Source organism: Hemicordylus capensis, chromosome 2, assembly GCF_027244095.1.
Source record: "Hemicordylus capensis ecotype Gifberg chromosome 2, rHemCap1.1.pri, whole genome shotgun sequence".
NCBI lineage: Eukaryota > Metazoa > Chordata > Lepidosauria > Squamata > Cordylidae > Hemicordylus > Hemicordylus capensis.
This window is the reverse complement of record NC_069658.1, coordinates 227825377-227843644: the sequence shown is the minus strand read 5'-3', so window position 1 is coordinate 227843644 and position 18268 is coordinate 227825377. Positions and strand designations below refer to the sequence as shown.

The window sequence follows — 18268 nt, the reverse complement described above, 5'->3', positions numbered from 1 at the left end:
AACATACTGACACAGTATCTAAACGTTTTAGCAGATAAGTCCATGCATCTGTTTCTTTTCAACAAGCACATCTTTACTTCCTATTAAGGTATTTAAGATTATTGTTGCTGATTGTCAGGAAATCAGGAGGGGGGGGGGACATAGTTCAGATCTCAGATGTAACTCACCCCGGTGGGCAAATTTAAAAACAAAACAAAAACAAACAAAACAAAACCTTCCAGAGACATGCAAGTGTGGCTTAGCTGTGTGCATTTACTTTGTGTGTGTGTGTGTTTTAAAGCACCGATTTGGGTCTTGCCTTCTGAAAAGAAAGACGTCGGGAGCATCCGGGGGTCCCTCACTTAGCCTTTCTCCTCCCGTCCTGCTTCTTCCCATTCCCTTCTCCGGCTGGTACTTCCAAAGCCCCCTCCCCACTTTCCATCCTGCCCTGCACCCCCCCTCTCCGGTCCCCGAGCCTCTCACCGGAGGCGGGCACCTTCTCGCCTCCAAAATTCACAGCGCGCAGGCGCACAATGCTTTTCTAGGACTTGCCAGTCGCTCGCCTTATAATCCTCAATCTGAATCTCTTTCAGAAGCAGGTCTATGGTGTCCTCCCAGCTTCTGCACAGCATTCCAAAAAGGGGTCTTTGGCTTCCTGGAGACCGTCACCACAAGGGTTAAAGCGAATTCGGAATCCGAGAGAGGCATTTGGAGAGGTGATCCGGGGCGGATCCTTCCTGCACAGCCCCCTCCCGCTCTGCGAAAGAATCCCCCACCCATCTATGCAGCATGAGCTGCCTCCTAGCAGAAGATCTGGTGAGTGCGAATGGCATGTGGGGTGCAGGCGGAGGGGTGGGGAGTGCAGAGGTGGGAAGGGAGCCCATGCCGTTCCAGGGCTCAGGCGGTTGGAGAGAAGGGGTGGGTGGGGGAGAGAAAGTGAGGGGTCCACAGATTCATCCCAAAGGGAGCTGGCTTCTCAGGCTGCTCCATCCCTGCAGGGCTCCTCTTGCAGCTTCTCTGCTAAGTGGAAGCGGGCTCAGAGAGAGACACCTGCGGCAAAGATAGGATCTCTGCCTCTAGTCTCTTAGGACAAGATTTTAATTTTTTTTTTAGGACAAGATTTTTTTTAATTGAACCAACAAACTAACTACCAAAGCATACAGAACAGGAAATTCTCACCCTTAGACTCGACTTCCCCTCTAAGGAGGTGTGTTGCTAGATGACTGAAAGATCCGGGCCCCAGAGTCAGGTCCACGGAGCCTGACTTGTCCCACCCCCCACATTTTTGTATTTATTTCTTATGCTTCCTCCATAACACACACACGCACACACCCATGTTTGTTTTCTTTTGGGCTTTGTATTAGACAAAACCCTAATGTTGTTGGGCATCTGCAACTCAATCGTTTTTTTGTTATCATAGGTGGAAATTGCCAACGCATACCTTTTAGTATTTCTTCCTTATTTAGGTGCCTCCCACCCCCATTTAAAGAGCACAGGCATTCCTAGTTTTAAGAAAGTATAAAGTGTGTGGGGGGGGGGTTCTCCCTTTTTTTCTTTTTTCGTAAAGCACAGATGCAACAAGTTCCAAGTTCAATCCCTGACATCTCCAGATAGGATGGGGAACAGTGTTCCCTCTAAGGTGTGTGCATGTGTGCATGCACAAGTTGTTTGATGTCTGCTCAGTTAATTTTAGATCCCGCTCAGGTTGAATCAGGAAGGCCTCACTCTGAATGCACACACATAGCCTTGAGACTGTCGCCCAGAACGAACTTCATTCTGCGCACAGGTGAAAAAAATTAGAGAGAACACTGATGGGGAAATACCCCTTCCAGGAGATCCTTGGAGAGCTGATACTAGTCAGTGTAGAAAATGCTGAGCTAGGTGGATCAGTGGCGTATCTGATTCAGCAGAAAGCAGCTTCCTCTGTACAGCCATATGAAGCATATCATGGAACACTATTTTGTGGTAATGCAACTATCACATTTAAAAACAACTCAGGGTCTTAGGGCATCTTAGGGTCTTTTGCATTATAACAATTGCTCAGCATTGCATCAAAACAGCTTTAAAATATATAATGGGGTGGAAGTAAGAACAAATAAAAGTAATTCAGATTTTTAATCATTCTCAGCCAAGTGGACAAGTACACCTTCATGCTAAAGAACATTAAAATGACCTTGCAAAGAAGTTGATCAAAAAAGGAAATGCACACCTACTTAGCATACATTAGATGACTTCAAAAGAAAACTAGAAAAATTCATAGTGGAAGAGAGGTCTTCTCTTTTATTCCTGCTAATATTTATGAGATAATGACGTGTTAACATTTGCAGGATGCGGTTCTCACCTCTCCAAATCCAGGCATGTCTAGCCTTAAGAAAGAAGAAATGGCAGAAGAGGAAGGAGATTGTTCAAGTCTTATTGGAAGCTGCTCTCCAAATATGGAAGACGAAGACTCAGCTGACTCTGAAGCAGGAAGATGCCCTGGTGCCATCCAGACTGGGAGCAATGAGGGATTCTGGGAAAGAACAGTCCAGAACATTCTGGATGCAGAAGATCTTGGAGGAGGCAGCATGAACTGCCTCTTCCAAGGGGATCAGGTGCATGCAAAGGGCATGTGTGGTGCAGTGGAGGGAGAGTGGGAGGGATAGGGAAATGCAAAGGTGGGGAAGTTGCTCTGGATGGGTCCAGATGTGAGGAATGATGACCAGGGAAGGGAGGCACTGATGGACAGTGAGGGACCCCCATATTCAACCCTTTCAGGGTGTTGTCTCATGTATGTAAAGTCCATCTTTCCTCTACATTGTGATGAAATAATGCTAGAGACAGGAAAAAGTTGAACCTCTGTCTCTTAGGTAGGGGAATTCCTTGCCCCACAAACTCCACTTTCCCTCTGTGTTTTGTCTTTTTTTAAAGGGAGAAACACTCCTTCATCACTAGCTGGAGATCTAGATGGATAATTGATTTATTTTGGCTTCTTCTGTTACTATTCTGAATACTTGCACAGATAATGCCTTGTTCCCTTTTGCAGGATGTGGCCCCCACCCTCCCAAATCCAGGCATTTTTTGCCCTGATGCCATCCAGACTGGGAACAGTGAAGGATTCTGGGAAGGAACCATGCAGAACATCCTAGGTGCAGAAGATCTTGAAGGAGGCAGCATTAGCTGCCTCTTCCAAGAGGATCTGGTGTGTGCAAAAGGCCTATGGCGAGGTGGGAAATGCAAAGGCAGGAAAGTGAGGAGGGCTCTCCAGAAAGTCCCAAATGAGGGGAGAGATGTCCAGGCAGGGAGGCACTTCTGGGCTGAAGAACAGGATGAGGAAAAGTGTAGGATTCACCCCCAAAGAGGTGAACTCTCTGTCTGACCCCTCCATACAGGGTTTCTATTGCCACTTTTCTACATCAGCAGCAATGGATCTTTTTCTCTTAGGTGGGGGAACTTCCCGCTACTTCCCCTCTATGTCTTGGCTTTGGTCCATTTCACGGAGAGAAACATCACTCATAACTAGCTGGAGACACAGATAGATATTGATTTTGGTGTTCTATCCTGCTTCTCCTAATATTTGCTCAGATGATGACTTGTTAACTTTTGCAGGATGCCATCCCCACCCACCCCAATCCAGACATTTCTTGCCCTAAGAAAGAAGAAGAAATGGAGGAAGAGGAAACTGATCATTCAAGTTCTGTTGGAGGCTGCTCTCCAAAGATGGAAGAGGAGGACTCAGCTGGCCCTGAAGCAGGAAGATGCCCTGATGCCCCCCAGACTGGAAGCAGTGAGGGATTCTGGGACAGAAATGTGCAGAAAATCCTGAGTGAAGACAACTTCAGCTCAGATGTACGGTGCCAGCATTTCAGGGAGTTCTGCTACCAGGAGGCTGAGGGGCCCCGAGAGGTTTGCAGCCGAATCCTGGACTTTTGCAACAATTGGTTGCAGCCAAAAAGACACACAAAAGCTCAGATTGTGGACCTGGTAGTCCTGGAGCGCTTCCTGACCATCCTGCCCCAAGAGATGGAGAGCTGGGTCAGAGAACGTGGAGCAGAAACCAGTTCCCAGGCAGTGGCCCTGGCAGAAGGTTTCCTCCTGAACCAGGCAAAGAACAAGAAGCAGGAAGAGCAACAGGTGTGAGATTCTTTTGATCTGTTAGTTTCATCCAGGGGTAGACATATCGATGATAAGCACTTCCCCACCCTCCTGCCTGGAAATCAGAAAAGATTTAGGGAGAAGGGTTGTCCCAAGCACCAGAGGCCAGATCTGGATGTGTGGGACCAGGGCCTCTAGTGAAAATACTTGAAGGAGAACTTTTTTTTTAAAAAAAAAAATTTCTATACCGCCCTTCCAAAAATGGCTCAGGGCGGTTTACACAGAGAAATAATAAATAGATAAGATGGATCCCTGTCCCCAAAGGGCTCACAGTCTAAAAAGAAACATAGACACCAGCAACTTAAATAGATTAAAACTGCCCATTTTCAGCAGGAGAGTGGAAATTATGCCCCCACTTTTGCCTACATCTTCCCCCCCCCACTAATCCTTCTCATGGTTCCCTGGTTGGGCTCCTCACTCCTCTTTCTGATACAGGGACTATTGGAAAAGGCTACTGATTTCCTGGAGGCAGAGGAGGCTCCATCAGACACCAATGAAAAAACGTTGTTGAGGGGGATCACACAGGAAGGCGACGGAGGGACCATCGCGCTGGGTAAGGACTGATGAAGTGTGCCTGAATTCACCCTTTTTGGTCAAGACTGAAACCTGTGGGCTGCTTTTCTTTTCCTCTTGGGCTTGTGCAGGGGAGGTGACACTCCTCTCTCACCTCCATAACATGTTAACAAAAAGACTGTCAGTGCAGTCCTGAAGAGCACTTTGAACTGTGCCCAAAAGCAACATGGAGGCAAACTGTATTCCTCCCAGGAGCTGAAATGCAAAATGTTCATAAAGGGTCTGATATATCCCTATCTCCTTTTGGCTCCCTCACAGACAGTGAGCTGCCTCCTCCTGAGCCTTCGTCTCTTTGTGGTGGAGCAGAAAAGATGGCTGTGCAGTCAGATCAGGTAGGAGAAGAATGGCTGGTGAGACGGGCAGGGGGGCAGAGCCTGGGAGCCTCTGTATGCTGTCCACAGGGCCAGTGATCCTTCTGAGAGGGATTCCCAAATGTTGTTGACTACAGTTCCCATAGGAGAGCTGGTCTTGTGGTAGCAAGCATGACTTGTCCCCTTAGCTAAGCAGGGTCTGCCCTGGTTGCATATGAATGGGAGACTAGATGTGTGAGCACCGGAAGATATTCCCCTGAGGGGATGGAGCCGCTCTGGGAAGAGCAGAAGGTTCCAAGTTTCCTCCCCGGCAGCATCTCCAAGATAGGGCTGAGAGAAATTCCTGCCTGCAACCCTGGAGAAGTCGCTTCCAGTCTGTATAGACAATACTGAGCTAGATAGACCAATGGTCTGACTCAGTATATGGCAGCTTCCTTTGTTCCTATGCACTCCTCAAGCAAAGGCTATTGCAGTTGGGGATGCTGGAGATCAACAACATCTGGGAATCCCCCTTAGAGGGAACACCTCACAGGGCTGTCCCTTAGCGGGCTGGGGGCAAATCTGCATGTGCAACATTTCAATCTAACATACATTGTATTATACTGTCAGAAATCAGCCACAGGTGGTTGGGGGAGGCTCAGAGAGTACATGCGAAGCACTCCTCCTGGCCCCCACGCCTCTGCTGAGTGGCAGCTGCTGGGCTAGGGGTCGAGTGGCAGCCGCTTGGCTCTGGTTGTCCTGCCCAAAGGACAGGCTTGTCTGCCCATCTCCCTTGGCCTGAAAGAATCTGTCTCTCTCCCTTGACTTTTGTCTCACTGGCCCAGTTCACACAGTTGTTGAAATCTAGGTTTAATGTGGGTTACTGACATTGGCATGGTTGTGTGAACTCCACCAAGGTGGCTTATGGCCCAAGATGATTCTGAGATTCCCACTTTGGCATAGGTTCACATACAGTTGCGCTAATGTTGGTAACCCACATTAAACCTAATTGTGTGAACAAGGCAGCCATCTACTTGGGAGGGTTTGAAGGCCACTGGAGTACTTTGGGGGCCTGAAGGAGGACCCCCACCCACCCACCATTTTATGTCATATTACCTGTGTTGAGAAAATGCTTTGTTGTTCTGCTCTTCAGAGTCCAGTGACCTGGGACGAGGTGGTTGCCTGTTTCACAAAGGATTTGTGGGCTCTGGATCCTGCCCAAAGGGCTCTACAGATGGAAGCCATGCTGGATAGGGCGAATGTGGGCACTCTGTGTAAGGTTTCCCCTTTTGCTTGGGTGACAAAATCAGTTTTTGAAATCTAAAAAATGGGTTGGTTCAGAAAATACATGCAATGAGGGGTTTGCATCCGTGTCTCTCTCCCCCACATGGACTATGGGGCAGTGTGCCAAGTTGGGATTTATTTATTTATCATATTTTTATACTGCCTGATATCTACATCTCTAGGTGGTGTACAAAATTTAAAATATTTAAAAGTCACAAATTTAAAATACATGACACAATAAAAACAATAGACTAAAATAGTTATTAAACAAGATTTTAAAATGATTAAAATTAATTCTGATTAAAAGCCTGCGAAAACAGGAGAGTCTTGAGGTTCTTCCTGGAAACATACAGAGAAGGATATGCTCTTATTTTAGCAGGGAGCATATTCCAAAGCCCTGGGGCAGCCACAGAGAAAGCCCGGTCCTGGGTTGCTACCAAACAAGCTGGTGGCAACCATAACCAGGACATCTCCAGAAGATCGTAACAGGTGGCAGGGTTTATGACAAAGGAGGCACTCTCTTAAATAGCCTGGACCTAAGCTATTAAGGGCTTTATAGGTAATAACCAGCACGTTGTATTTTACCTGGAAACATATTGGCAGCCAGTGCAGTTCTTTTAAACCGGTGTTATGTGGTCCCTTTGTATTGTCCTGGAGACCAATCTGGCTGCTACATTCTGTACCAATTGTAGTTTCCGGACTACAAAAGCAGCCCCATGTAGAGCACATTACAGTAGTCAAGCCTGGAGGTTATCAGCATATCTATCACTCTTTTAAGGTCATTCCCCTCTAGAAATGGATATAGCTGATGTATCTAGCGAAGCTGATAAAAAGCACTCCTGGCCAACACCTCAACCTGAGAAATCAGGGAGAGCTTTGGGTCCAGGAGCACTCCCAAGTCACATACCTAATCTTTCAGCGGGAATGTAACCCCATCCACAACAGGCAGATCTAAACCATCTTTCAAGTCCTGCCCCCCCACCCCCACAGTCAGTAACTCTGTCTTATTTGGATTCAACGTTGTTATTTGTTATTTGGATTCAAGTTTGTTATTCCTCATCCAGCCCATTACTGCCTCCAGGCAGGCATTTAGGCATTTGGATATGCCATTTCCTGATGAGAATGCATGGTGAAGTTGATCTGGGTGTCATCAGCATATTGATAACACCCAGCACCAAACCTCCTGATAATCTCCCCCAGCGGTTTCATATAGATGTTAAAAAGCATTGGAGACAGTATGGAGCCTTGTGGGACTCCACACTTTCGTTCTTGCTTAGCAGAACAACAGTCTCCATGCGACACCATCTGGAATCTGCCAGAGAGGTAGGAGTGGAAGCACTGTAAAACAGTGCCACCCAATCCCACCTCCCTCAGGTGATCCAGAAGGATACCATGGCCGATAGTCTTGAAAGCCACAGAGAGATCCAAAAGGATCAGCAGAGTCACACTCCCTCTGTCGATAGCCAGTTGGAGATCATCCATCAGGCCAACCAATGCAGTCTCAACCCCATAGCCCACACAAAAGCCAGTTTGAAATGGGTCTGGATTATCTGCATCATCCAAAACTGCCTGGAGCTGAGAGGCCACAACCTGCTCAACCACTTTGCCAGATTAGAAACAGGTCAGTAATTTGCTGAGGGATTCAGTGTAGCTTTCCTCAGAAGTGGTCTAATAATAGCCTCCTTAAGACAAGGAGGCATCCTGCCCTCCCTCAGAAAAGCATTTATAGTATTCAGCCGACCCTCTCTGATAATATGATTATCAGATGAGATAAGCCAAGTTGGGCAAGAGTCAAGAGAACAAGTTGAAGGATGCACAGTCTGAAGCAGTTTGTCCATTTCCTCAGGAGTCACAAACTGAAAATGATCCAATCTAAACCCATTAGAGGAGTTTCTGGACACCTCCACAGTAGACTCTGCAGTAACTGTGGAATCCAGCTTGGACTGAATCCGGGAGATTTTATCCACAAAAAAGTCATTAAAAATGTCACAGCGAGTGACCGATGATTCCAAGTTTAAATTCAAGGGGGAGGGGGTACATACTAGCCCCCTCACAACCCTAGATAACTCAGCTGGACGTTAATTTTTGGAAGCAATGCAGGCAGAAAAGAACTGCTTTTTTGCCACCCACACTGCCAGAGCATAGGTCTTCAAATGTGCTCTGTATTGTGCCTGATAGGGATGTGCACAAACCTGTTCAGCGTTCTGTTCTTAGAATGCCGAACAGGTTCGGAACCCCTGTGTTCGAACCGGTTCTAACGTGGGGGTGGGGGTGGTTTGAAGAGAGCCAGTTCTGTGCACATCTTTGTGCCCGATCAGACTCGCACCGAGTCTTCCTCCACTTGCACTCTGGTTGTCCACCTCGCCGCTTCAGCTCCCATAACTCATCCGAATACCACGGGGCTGTCTTTAAAGCAAGTCAGAAAGGATACTCAGGAGCTATTGTGTCTACTGCTATACACATGTTTAGGATCTCTCATCGTGGGTGGGCAGGAACAGTTTGGACTAGTGGCCCAATATTTTGTAGTTTTGCACATTTGCTCTATTTAAAACTGCTGCTATGAAGAGACAAAGCAGTATCTGAGCCAATTTGGCCAAGAATTTTCCATATTGATTCTCCATGTTCAGCTTTATTTTAAACAGCTTCTTGCTTGGACTTCACATGCCTGTGTGTCTTAGGAAGCCACCTTATGTATGCCAAGTCAGACCATTGGGAGCAGCTTTCCAAGGTTTCAGCCAGGCCTCTTTCCCAGCCCTACCTGGAGGTGTCAGGGAGAGAACCTGAGACCTTCTGCATGCAGAGCAGATCATCTGCCACTGAGTTATGGCCTCATCCCCTAAGCAGACTATCTTACAGCACTCACTTGTAGTCACCCATCCAAATGTAAACCAAGGCAGTCCCTGCTTAGTGAAGGGGACAGTTCATCCTGGCTACCACCAGACAAGCTTTCCTCCCATAATCCACAACCATGTCCTCATGTAGACACCTGTTACCTGGCAAGCACTTCCCCAAATCCATTCTTTGATGCTTTCCTGTCATAGCCCTCCATGATGGTCAAATTTGCCTGTGTCTACCCTGGTGTGGCAACTCAGCCCTCTAATCCAGTTTCCCCTCTTTCCAGGAAACTGGTTTTGCTATAACAAGGGTGGGAGTTCCCAAGTGAATAAGAATAATATTTACAATATTTATTTACAATAGTTATAACCATGAGAGAAACGACACAGAGGGGGGCCTGTATATACGCTCAGAATGTGTTGGAGCTTCCAGGGGCCGCATGGCCCCCAATCCCCCCAGCCCCAGCCGGCTCTGTAACAGAACCGGCAGTCGTGTGGGTGGCCGGTTCGGCCGCCCAGAGCAGACTGCTTGGTCGTCTGAGGGGCGAGCGGGCTAAGCCCACTCTCCCTGCTAACCCTCTCCAGGCGGCTCCCACTAATCATGGGGACTGCCTCACTGTGTTTTTAGATTGTGATCCTGTTTGGAACAGGGAACCATCTTATTTATTTATGCCTTGTAAACTGCTGTGAGGACTTTTGTTGAAAAGAGGTATGTAAATATTCATTGTAGTAGTTGTTGTTGTTGAGGCCACCTTGGAAAGACAAAATCTATTGGGGGTTGTAATTTCTATCCCCCAGTTAATCAGCAGAGCACTAAAGAAGCTACCCACTCCAGTTACAGAGTAGAATTCATAGAGGAGATTCTCATGATCGGCAAAAAGTGGGCTGAGGGAGCCCAGCCTGCTTTTTGCCGATCGTCTGCTGCAAGCCTGCTTGTGCAGACACTTGTTATGTGCCGCTTGATTGAGCAAGGCTGTCCTGGACATAAGATATGATGTACTTCTGAGGAAGACTGTTTCGAAACTGGCGAGATTACCTAGGACGCCTGTTAAGGGATTTATTTTCCAATTTGTGAAGAAAGAGATTCGTATTGAAAGGGATCCTCCACTCCGGAATCGAATTCAATTTATTCTCCCCTGTTGATTCCATAACTGAGTCAAGAAATAATCAAAAGGAATTGAGGACTACTGTGCTCAGGACTCAAAAAAACATCAAGCTGGGTGGGAGGAATCAGTGTATTGCTGCTGCTGCTGCTGCCGCCGCTGCCGCCGCTGCTGCAGTCAAAATGCCAGATGATCCCCCCTGGTAGGGAGAGGCTCAGAAGCACAGGGGACAAGATTGGGCAGGCCAGTTCCAATGGGGTCAGGCAGACTACTCCCCAGTACTACCTTCTGCCTTTGGTCTACAGTATGTGAACATGCAAAAGCACCATGGATCCGGTTAGCCCAATAGTGTCTTCTCTGGTGGGCAGCAGATCTCCCAAGATCTGGGGATTGAACCTGGGACCTTCTGCATGCAAAGCAGGTGCTCCAGCAACTGAGGTGTGCCCCCATCTCCTCTTATTCATCCCATTGGCCTCATGTGCAACCTTCAGGCAGCTCAGGGCCCCATCTCCTCTTATTCATCCCATTGGCCTCATGTGCAACCTTCAGGCAGCTCAGGGCAGCATGCATGGGGTAATTCTGTTTTATTGGACCCTGCAAGGTAGACTAGGCTCAGAATTTGTGACTAATTCAAGGTCCCCCTGAGACCTCGTGACTGAGCTGGGAGCTGAACCCAGGCCTCGTGGATGAAGTCCAGTACTCTACACTGTCAGCGTGAATCCAATTCTTATGTTCTTACATTTGCAGAGATTTTAATATAATATTCAATAGATTAATTTTTTTTTAAAAAATTGTTAAATGTATATACCGCCTTTCAGTAAAACAATAATATATGGCAGAATCTCCACACATATACTTCCAGGAATGCTATTCGCAGTTTTAAAAATAAATCTGCAGGACCAAAACATTTATTAATGGAATAGGCAGTTTTAATGGAATAGGCAATTTGCCCCCCAATGTCTTCCCCTATGAAAATGTAAAGAGCAATGAATGAATGTTTTTTCCTTGATTAGAAGCTCCATGTTCCCCTCATCAGGTTTTTCTTTTCATTCCAGCAGGTGGTGGAAAGGAGAGCAAGAAAAAGGGTGAAAAGCAAAGAAAGAAAACTGGAGCTAAACAGAATCGGGGGAAGAAATCTATTGATTCTGAAGGGGCCAGCATGCATGAATGTGCAGAAACACTAACTAGTCAAAAAAGGCTTGAGACATATCACAGACTCTGCACAAGTGAGGCCCCATTTATATGCCCAGAGTGTGGAAAGAACTTTCCTGGCAGGAAAAACCTTTTAACACACTTCAGAACGTATGTACCAGCAGTCCCATATAAATGCTCTGAGTGTGGAATGAGCTTCAAGCTGAAGAAGAAATTTCTCAAACATCAAAGTTTCCACACAAGAGAAAAACCATATGACTGCTTGGAGTCTGAAGATCTTTCCAGTCAGAACACAACCCTTACAGGACCTGATCCAACCCGCACAGCAGAAACGCAAAATCAAAGCTCAGAGCTCACTTTCCGCCCTGAATTTACTAACCATGAGAGAAACGACACAGAGGGGGGCCTGTATATATGCTCAGAATGTGGTAAGGGCTTAATCTCTGCCAAATTCCTTATTCAACATCAAAAAACTCATACAGGAGAGACACGGTGTAAATGCCCAGTGTGTGGAAAAAGATGTGGAAACAACACAGCTTTGACAAAACATTACAGAATGCACAGAGGCAAAAAGCCATATACATGCTCTGAGTGTGGTATGAGCTTCTATCAGAAGATAAAACTTACTAGACATCAAAGAATTCACACAAGAAATGCAGTCTAAGTGCTCAGAGTGTGGAAAGAGCTTTAGTGTCATTAGACCTCAAGACATAAGGGGGAGAAACCATATATATGCTTAGAGTGTGGAGAGGTGTTCAGTTGGAGTACAGCCCTTGCAAGACATTTCGGCTGGAGGGGCCAATAGAAAGAGCCAGTGGGGGGAGGGGGAACCTCCGCAGAAACTCCCCGCTTCCGCCTCCAGGAACTCCCTGAGGGGGATAAGGTTGGTTTTTTTTTTTTTTTTAAAGGTCCGCGAACCCCCCTGGACCAAACTGAGCTGGGGGGGGGGTGCTTGAGGGGGTGCCAGCACTGGCCTGGTCAGGTTCGAGTCCGGTCTGGACTCGAACCAAACCAGGCCAGCTGGTTCCATGCACATCCCTATAAGAGAGCTGGTCTTGTGGTAGCAAGCATGACTTATCCCCTTAGCTAAGCAGGGTCTGCCCTGGTTGCATATGAATGGGAGACTTGATGTGTGAGCACTGCAAGATATTCCCCTCAGGGGATGGAGCCGCTCTGGGAAGAGCAGAAGGTTTCAAGTTCCCTCTCTGGCTTCTCCAAGACCGGGCTGAGAGAGATTCCTGCCTGCAAACTTGGAGAAGCCGCTGCCAGTCTGTGAAGACAATGAGCTGGGTCTCATGATCAGTGTGCCCTGGTTCGTAAGAGAGAGAGCGGGCTAAGCCCTCTCTCCCCTCTCATGATCAGAGCGGGAGCCCTGGGCGGCTGGATGGGCCGCCCACATGATTGCCGGCTCTGTGACGGAGCTGGTGGGGACTGGGGAGCTTGGGAACTGCGTGGCCCCTGAAAGCTCCAGTATGCCCTGTGCAAGTTCGCAGGGCATCCTGGGGAGACCCCTGGAGCCGGGAGGTGGCTTTTCGCCTCCCCTCCAAAGGTCTACTTGTGAGTAACTGCGGCGCAGAGCCACACCGCGGCTACTCACGATCTTTAAAACCAGGTTTGCGGAGCACTTGCTCTGCAAACCTGGTTTTAGGGCAGGGGTAGTTAAGCGGGTTACCCTCCTAGGAACCACCGGGCTCGCAGCTAGCCTCCGCTAGCCCGATTTCGCCCCATCGTGTGAATAGCCTCAATACCTAAATAGGTAGGCCCCTGATTGAGGAGACAATAGCATTTTTAAAAAATATGCCCTATTGAACCATGCAAATTCATCTGCTCTGATGTGGAAGATTTTTTTTTTTTAAAGAAATTAAAAGGTTTCTCAGTACTGATGTCTTTTTCTGCCCCAACACAGAAATATTGAAGGTTATGAATTGCTCCTATAGTCTGTGGCTGGCATATGTATTCTGGTTAGAGTGGTATATAAATGTAAAAGTAAATAAAACAATATTGAGCAACGAGGGGCTGGTTTAACAAGCAAAGTTACGCTATTGCAAGAAGATTGCTCATTTGCACCAAGAAGTGGGACATTGCGGAATTTGTTTGTATATTTACATTTGTCCTAAGACTCCAGTGCAGTGGACAAGTTAAAAACAATCATAAAATTTCTGTTAAAATATCCAATTGTTTTCTCTACTTTTAGGGTACTTCATTTAAGTGCTAAAATCCGAATCTCCCCCTTTGTCTGTCTCTAACCATTTTTAATGATTTTTAAAGGTTCTTTTAATAAAGACTTTAAATGTCATTCCTATGGCCTCAGTCTTTACAGGTAAATCCAAAATCAGTAACCTAGTGGGCCACTGGGCCAGAGTAATGCCTATCTTGGCCCAATCTCTACCACTCGATGCTTTGGGTTACTGCATTTTCAGTGTTGAGTTTGCTTCTTCATTCTCCCTGGCTGCAGACTGAGTTGAGCAATAAACTGATTTAGGTCAGTATTCTTCCTTGTTAGGCCTGGGGGCCATCCACTGTGGCTCCCTGACTAATTGCTTATTGGGCCTAATGTGAAGCTACAGCCAATGCTGAATAGTCTGCACAGCCCCCCTGCACTGTGCAGAGATGGCCATTCTAACATACAGCACTGTGCTTTGTTCAGTGCTAGGGGTGGGGCACCTTTAAGAGAAACGGATCCCGCTTGAGTCCCTTGAGCGCCATTTTGGAAGGTGTGCAGAAAGTGCTAGGAAGTGTAGTCTGTTGCCAGACCTCTATCATGGCTCCCTGTAGTTGCTTCTTTTCCAAACTAAAGAGCCCCAGATGCTATAGCCTAACCTCACAAGGAAGGTGTTCCAGGCCCCTGATCATCTTGGTCGCCCTCTTCTGCACCTTTCCCAGTTCTACAACATCCTTCTTATGATACAGTGACCAGAACAGTACGCAATACTCCAAATATGGCTGCAACATAGATTTGTATAAGGGCATTATAATACTAGCATTCTTATTTTCAATCTCCTTCCTAATGATTCCTAGCATGGAATTAGCCTTTTTCACAGCTGCCATGCACTGAGTCAGACACTTTCAACAAGCTGTCCACCATGATCCCAAGATCCCTCTCCTGGTCAGTCACTGACAGTTCATCAGTGTATATGTGAAGTTGGTGTGTTTTGCCCCAGTATGCATCACTTTACTCTTGCTTACACTGAACTGCATTTGCCAATTTGTTGCCCACTCTCCCAGTGGAGAGATCCCTTTGGAGCTCCTCACAATTTGTTTTGGATTTCACCACCCTGAACAGTTTAGTGTCATCTGCAAATTTGGCCACTTCACTGGTCACCCCAAATTCTAGATCATTTATGTGCAAGTTAAAGAGCACTGGTCCCAGTACCAATCCCTGGGGGACCCCATTTCTTACTTCCCTCCATTAAGAAAACTGTCTATTTACTTCTAGCCCTGTTTCCTGTCCTTCAGTTAGTTAGAGGTTAGTGCGGCAAGACTTGTCTTGTAGAAGCCATGCTGGTTCTCCTTCGGCAAGGCCTGTTCTTCTATGTGTTTTAACAATTTTGTCCTTAAGTATGCTTTCCATCACTTTGCCTGGCACAGAAGTTAAGCTAACTGGCTTGTAATTTCCCGTGTCCTCCCTGGATCTTTTTTTGATAATGGGAGTTACATTAGCAACTTTCCAGTCCTCTGGTACAGAGCCTGATTGTAGGGACAAATTACATATTTTTGCTAGGAGACCAACAATTTCACATTGGAATTTCTTCAAAACTCTTGGGTGGATGCCATCTGAGCCTGGCAATTTGTTAATTTTTAGTTTTTCAAGACTGTTTAGAATATGCTCTCTCATCACCTCAGATTGGCCCAATTCTTCAGCTTCTAAACCTGGGAACTCAGCCATGTCGGGCATCTACAAAATCCCACAGGTATGATTGGGGGCCGGGGTGGGGGCGAAGTAGTGGGCTGAGTCTGGTTCCACTTTTCAACCTCACAGGTCATCCCTGACCAGATAATTTATGGACAAGCACTGCTCCCAGCAGCAGCTGTAGCAGCGTTGCCACCACTGAGCAAGGGAGACACATGTCCCTGGGCCACAGGGGTGCAGGTGGCACCAGGCTGCCCCTCACCCTCCTCCAAGGCACCCATTTGCCCTCTTCCCAGTGCTGCTGCAGCAGCCATAGCCACCGCCAAGCTGCCCCTCCCCCTCCCCAGGGCTGGACACACTCCCTGTCCCCCTTAACCACCACATGTGCATGTGGCCTAACCAGCCAGCGCTGTCTTTGTCAGCCCAGCTGGGTGCTTCTTTTCTCGTGAATGAGGGCAAAGAAACTACTACTACCAATATTTATATACCACTTTTCAACAGAAGTTCCCAAAGTGGTACACAGAGAGAGAGAGAGAGAGAGAGAGAGAGAGAGAGAGAGAGAGAGAGAGAGAGAGAGAGAGAGAGAGAAAGATGCCTCCCTGTCCCCAAAGGGCTTACAATCTAAAAAAGACAGACACCAGCAGCAGCCATTGGAAGGATGTTGTGCTGGGGATGGATAGGGCCAGTTGCTCTCCCCCTGCTAAATAAAGAGAATCACCACTTTAAAAGGTGTCTCTTTACTCATTTAGCAGGGATTAAGAAAGAAACACTCAGTCACACCAAGGAAGAAAGCGCTGACTAACTGGATGGGCAGTGTATCCCTACCTGGTGCTGTCAATGCTCTGTGTCTTGGTGTGCTGATGCAAGTGGAAGGGGCATGGCTGGCATGGGGTAGCACACCATGAGAGATCTACCTCTGACAGCTTTAAAAGACTTTTAAGCTTCACTTGTATGTAGAATCCAAGGGAAAGAGTTGTGGCATGCAAGGACAAGGCAGTGGAGTGGAAGCAGGAATATTAATAGTTTAATGAAACAGAAATTGTGTACAGAGAGGCAAATGCAGACCGCTTTTCCGTGCTCTGGTTGCTGGCTGTTTGTTAACCCCACCTCTACTCCAGGCCTGGAATACAAGTAACTAAACTCCCATTCAAAAGCTGGCCTGGATCAAGTAATGGGTTAACCAAGAACACCACATTATTCACCCAAGCCTTTTAACTAGGAACAGATTAACCTGTGCAGAACATCTGCGCACTAGTACTTGATTGCCTCCCTCACCTCAGAGATCTCTCCACCCTCACTTGAGCCGTACTCCTGCTCCTGCTCCTCCATCTGGTTGCTTCCCCCCTCACCCCTCTTGGTCACGCCTCCATCTCTTTGCTCCTTCCCCCTCACCAATCTTGGTTGTGGCTGCAGCGTTACTGGCACCTATTGGCAAGCTGCAGCCCCCTGTTCACAGAAACCTCCCCACCCTCACCTGAGCCTCACTCCTGCTCCTCCCCATAGGAGCAGCAGCAGTTGACCAGGCCCTTCCTTGCTGCCACTACTGCCATGGCCGCTCGTTCACCTCAGACCACTGACAGGCCTGGGCCCATCCCTTGCCTGCCTGTGCCAATTGCCTCAGTAGTCCCAAACAACAGCGGTGGTTGACTGGGCCCTTCCTTGCTGCCAATAGGTGCCGACATGGCCACTCGTTCCTCTCAGGCCTCTGACAGGCGCAGGCCCATCCCTCAGCCTTCCTTCTTTCTCTCTTCCCCTCCCTTCTTTTTCTCTTTTCTCTCTCTCCTCCACTCACTCTTCCCCTCTGTCTTTCTTCCCCTCCCCCCATCCCTTCTCTTTCTCTCCCTTTCTAAGTTAACAGATCTTGTTTCCTCATCTAATTCACACAATGGCAGCCTCCTTCTCCTGAAGGGGCTCTTTCCTCCCTCATGGCCCCTCTCTTTGCAGACCCCTGCCCACTATCCTTCAATTTCTTCATCTTCAATCTCTCTTCAATGTCTTCATCTTCTGACCAGTAACAGTTGCATTCCAACTGACCTTAACCATCACAGGCTTCTCCTCCCTATCTGCATATGGAATCCTCACTGCCCAATCACCACAGTGCCACAGACTCCCCCTCCCTATCTACATATGGAATCCCTACTGCCCAGTCAACATGGTGCTTCTGCTCTCACAGGCTCTTCCTCCCTATCTGCATTTAGAATCTCCACTGCCCAATCACCACAGTGCTTCTGCTCACGAACTCTCACGAGAGCTGCCACACACGGGATTAGCCATGGGGTACGCCTTAGAGAATTATATATATAGACTGTGGTTTAAAACTGTTTTAATGTTTTAATTTCTGTTTTAATTAGTTTAATGTTTGTTGTAAACTGTCTAGAGACATGAGTTTGGGGCACTGTATACATATACTAACTAACTAACTAAAACAAACAAACCAAAAAACCAATTCTCCCTTAGAAGAGAATCTTTGACATTCATTCCTGTGGAGGAAATTGGGGTTAGGAGAGTAATTTAGTCAGGATGTCAGCCAGTGGCACTTGCTCTTAAGTATACATGTCTAGGATTGTGCTGTCAAATGAATAAATATTTTTCCTCCAAGGAAAACAAAATGCCCACCTCTTCTTTTCCTTCCTAGGTGAGCTATGCATTTGTTTCTGATGTTCTTTCTGAATGACAAAATTCAGTCCCCCTTTTTCTACCGGATGGTCCCTAAAGAAGAACTCCAGTACACAGGGATTGTCAAGCTGCTCCTCCATTTTAGGTGGACATGGATTGGTCTCATTGCTCCACACAATGACAATGGAGAAAGGTTCATGTGGACCTTGGCACCTGTACTCACCAGCAGTGAGATCTGTGTGGCCTTCTCACAAAGCATACCAGAACTGACTCAGTACAATGTGCCGATCTACATTGCTCCTGCCATCAAATGGAGAAAAGTCAATGTATTTGTTTACTATGGGGAACCTCGTTCCTTCTTAAGAGGAATACTCATCATACAAGAAGTACTTGAAAAGCACATGAAATCCAATGAAGGGAAAGTCTGGATCACAACAGCTTTGTGGGATATCA

General features: G+C 47.2%; 1 protein-coding gene across 3 annotated transcripts; it reads left to right on the top strand.

Annotated features, from left to right (window-relative positions):
* The first annotated feature begins 532 nt into the window (after positions 1–532).
* Positions 533–13645, top strand: LOC128345477 (zinc finger and SCAN domain-containing protein 16-like). 3 transcript variants are annotated; one of them, XM_053297474.1, is made up of 7 exons: positions 533–795; positions 2307–2573; positions 3568–4092; positions 4549–4666; positions 4945–5018; positions 6130–6250; positions 11256–13645. In XM_053297474.1, the coding sequence occupies exons 1-7, from the start codon at positions 769–771 to the stop codon at positions 12011–12013; spliced, it is 1890 nt and encodes a 629-aa protein (XP_053153449.1). In that variant the 5' UTR covers positions 533–768; the 3' UTR covers positions 12014–13645. The 3 variants fall into 3 exon arrangements, with proteins under 3 accessions (XP_053153449.1, XP_053153448.1, XP_053153450.1); XM_053297473.1 differs by having other exon boundaries at positions 11253–13645; XM_053297475.1 differs by lacking the exon at positions 533–795 and having other exon boundaries at positions 2436–2573; positions 3005–4092; positions 11253–13645.
* Positions 13646–18268: the final 4623 nt, after the last annotated feature.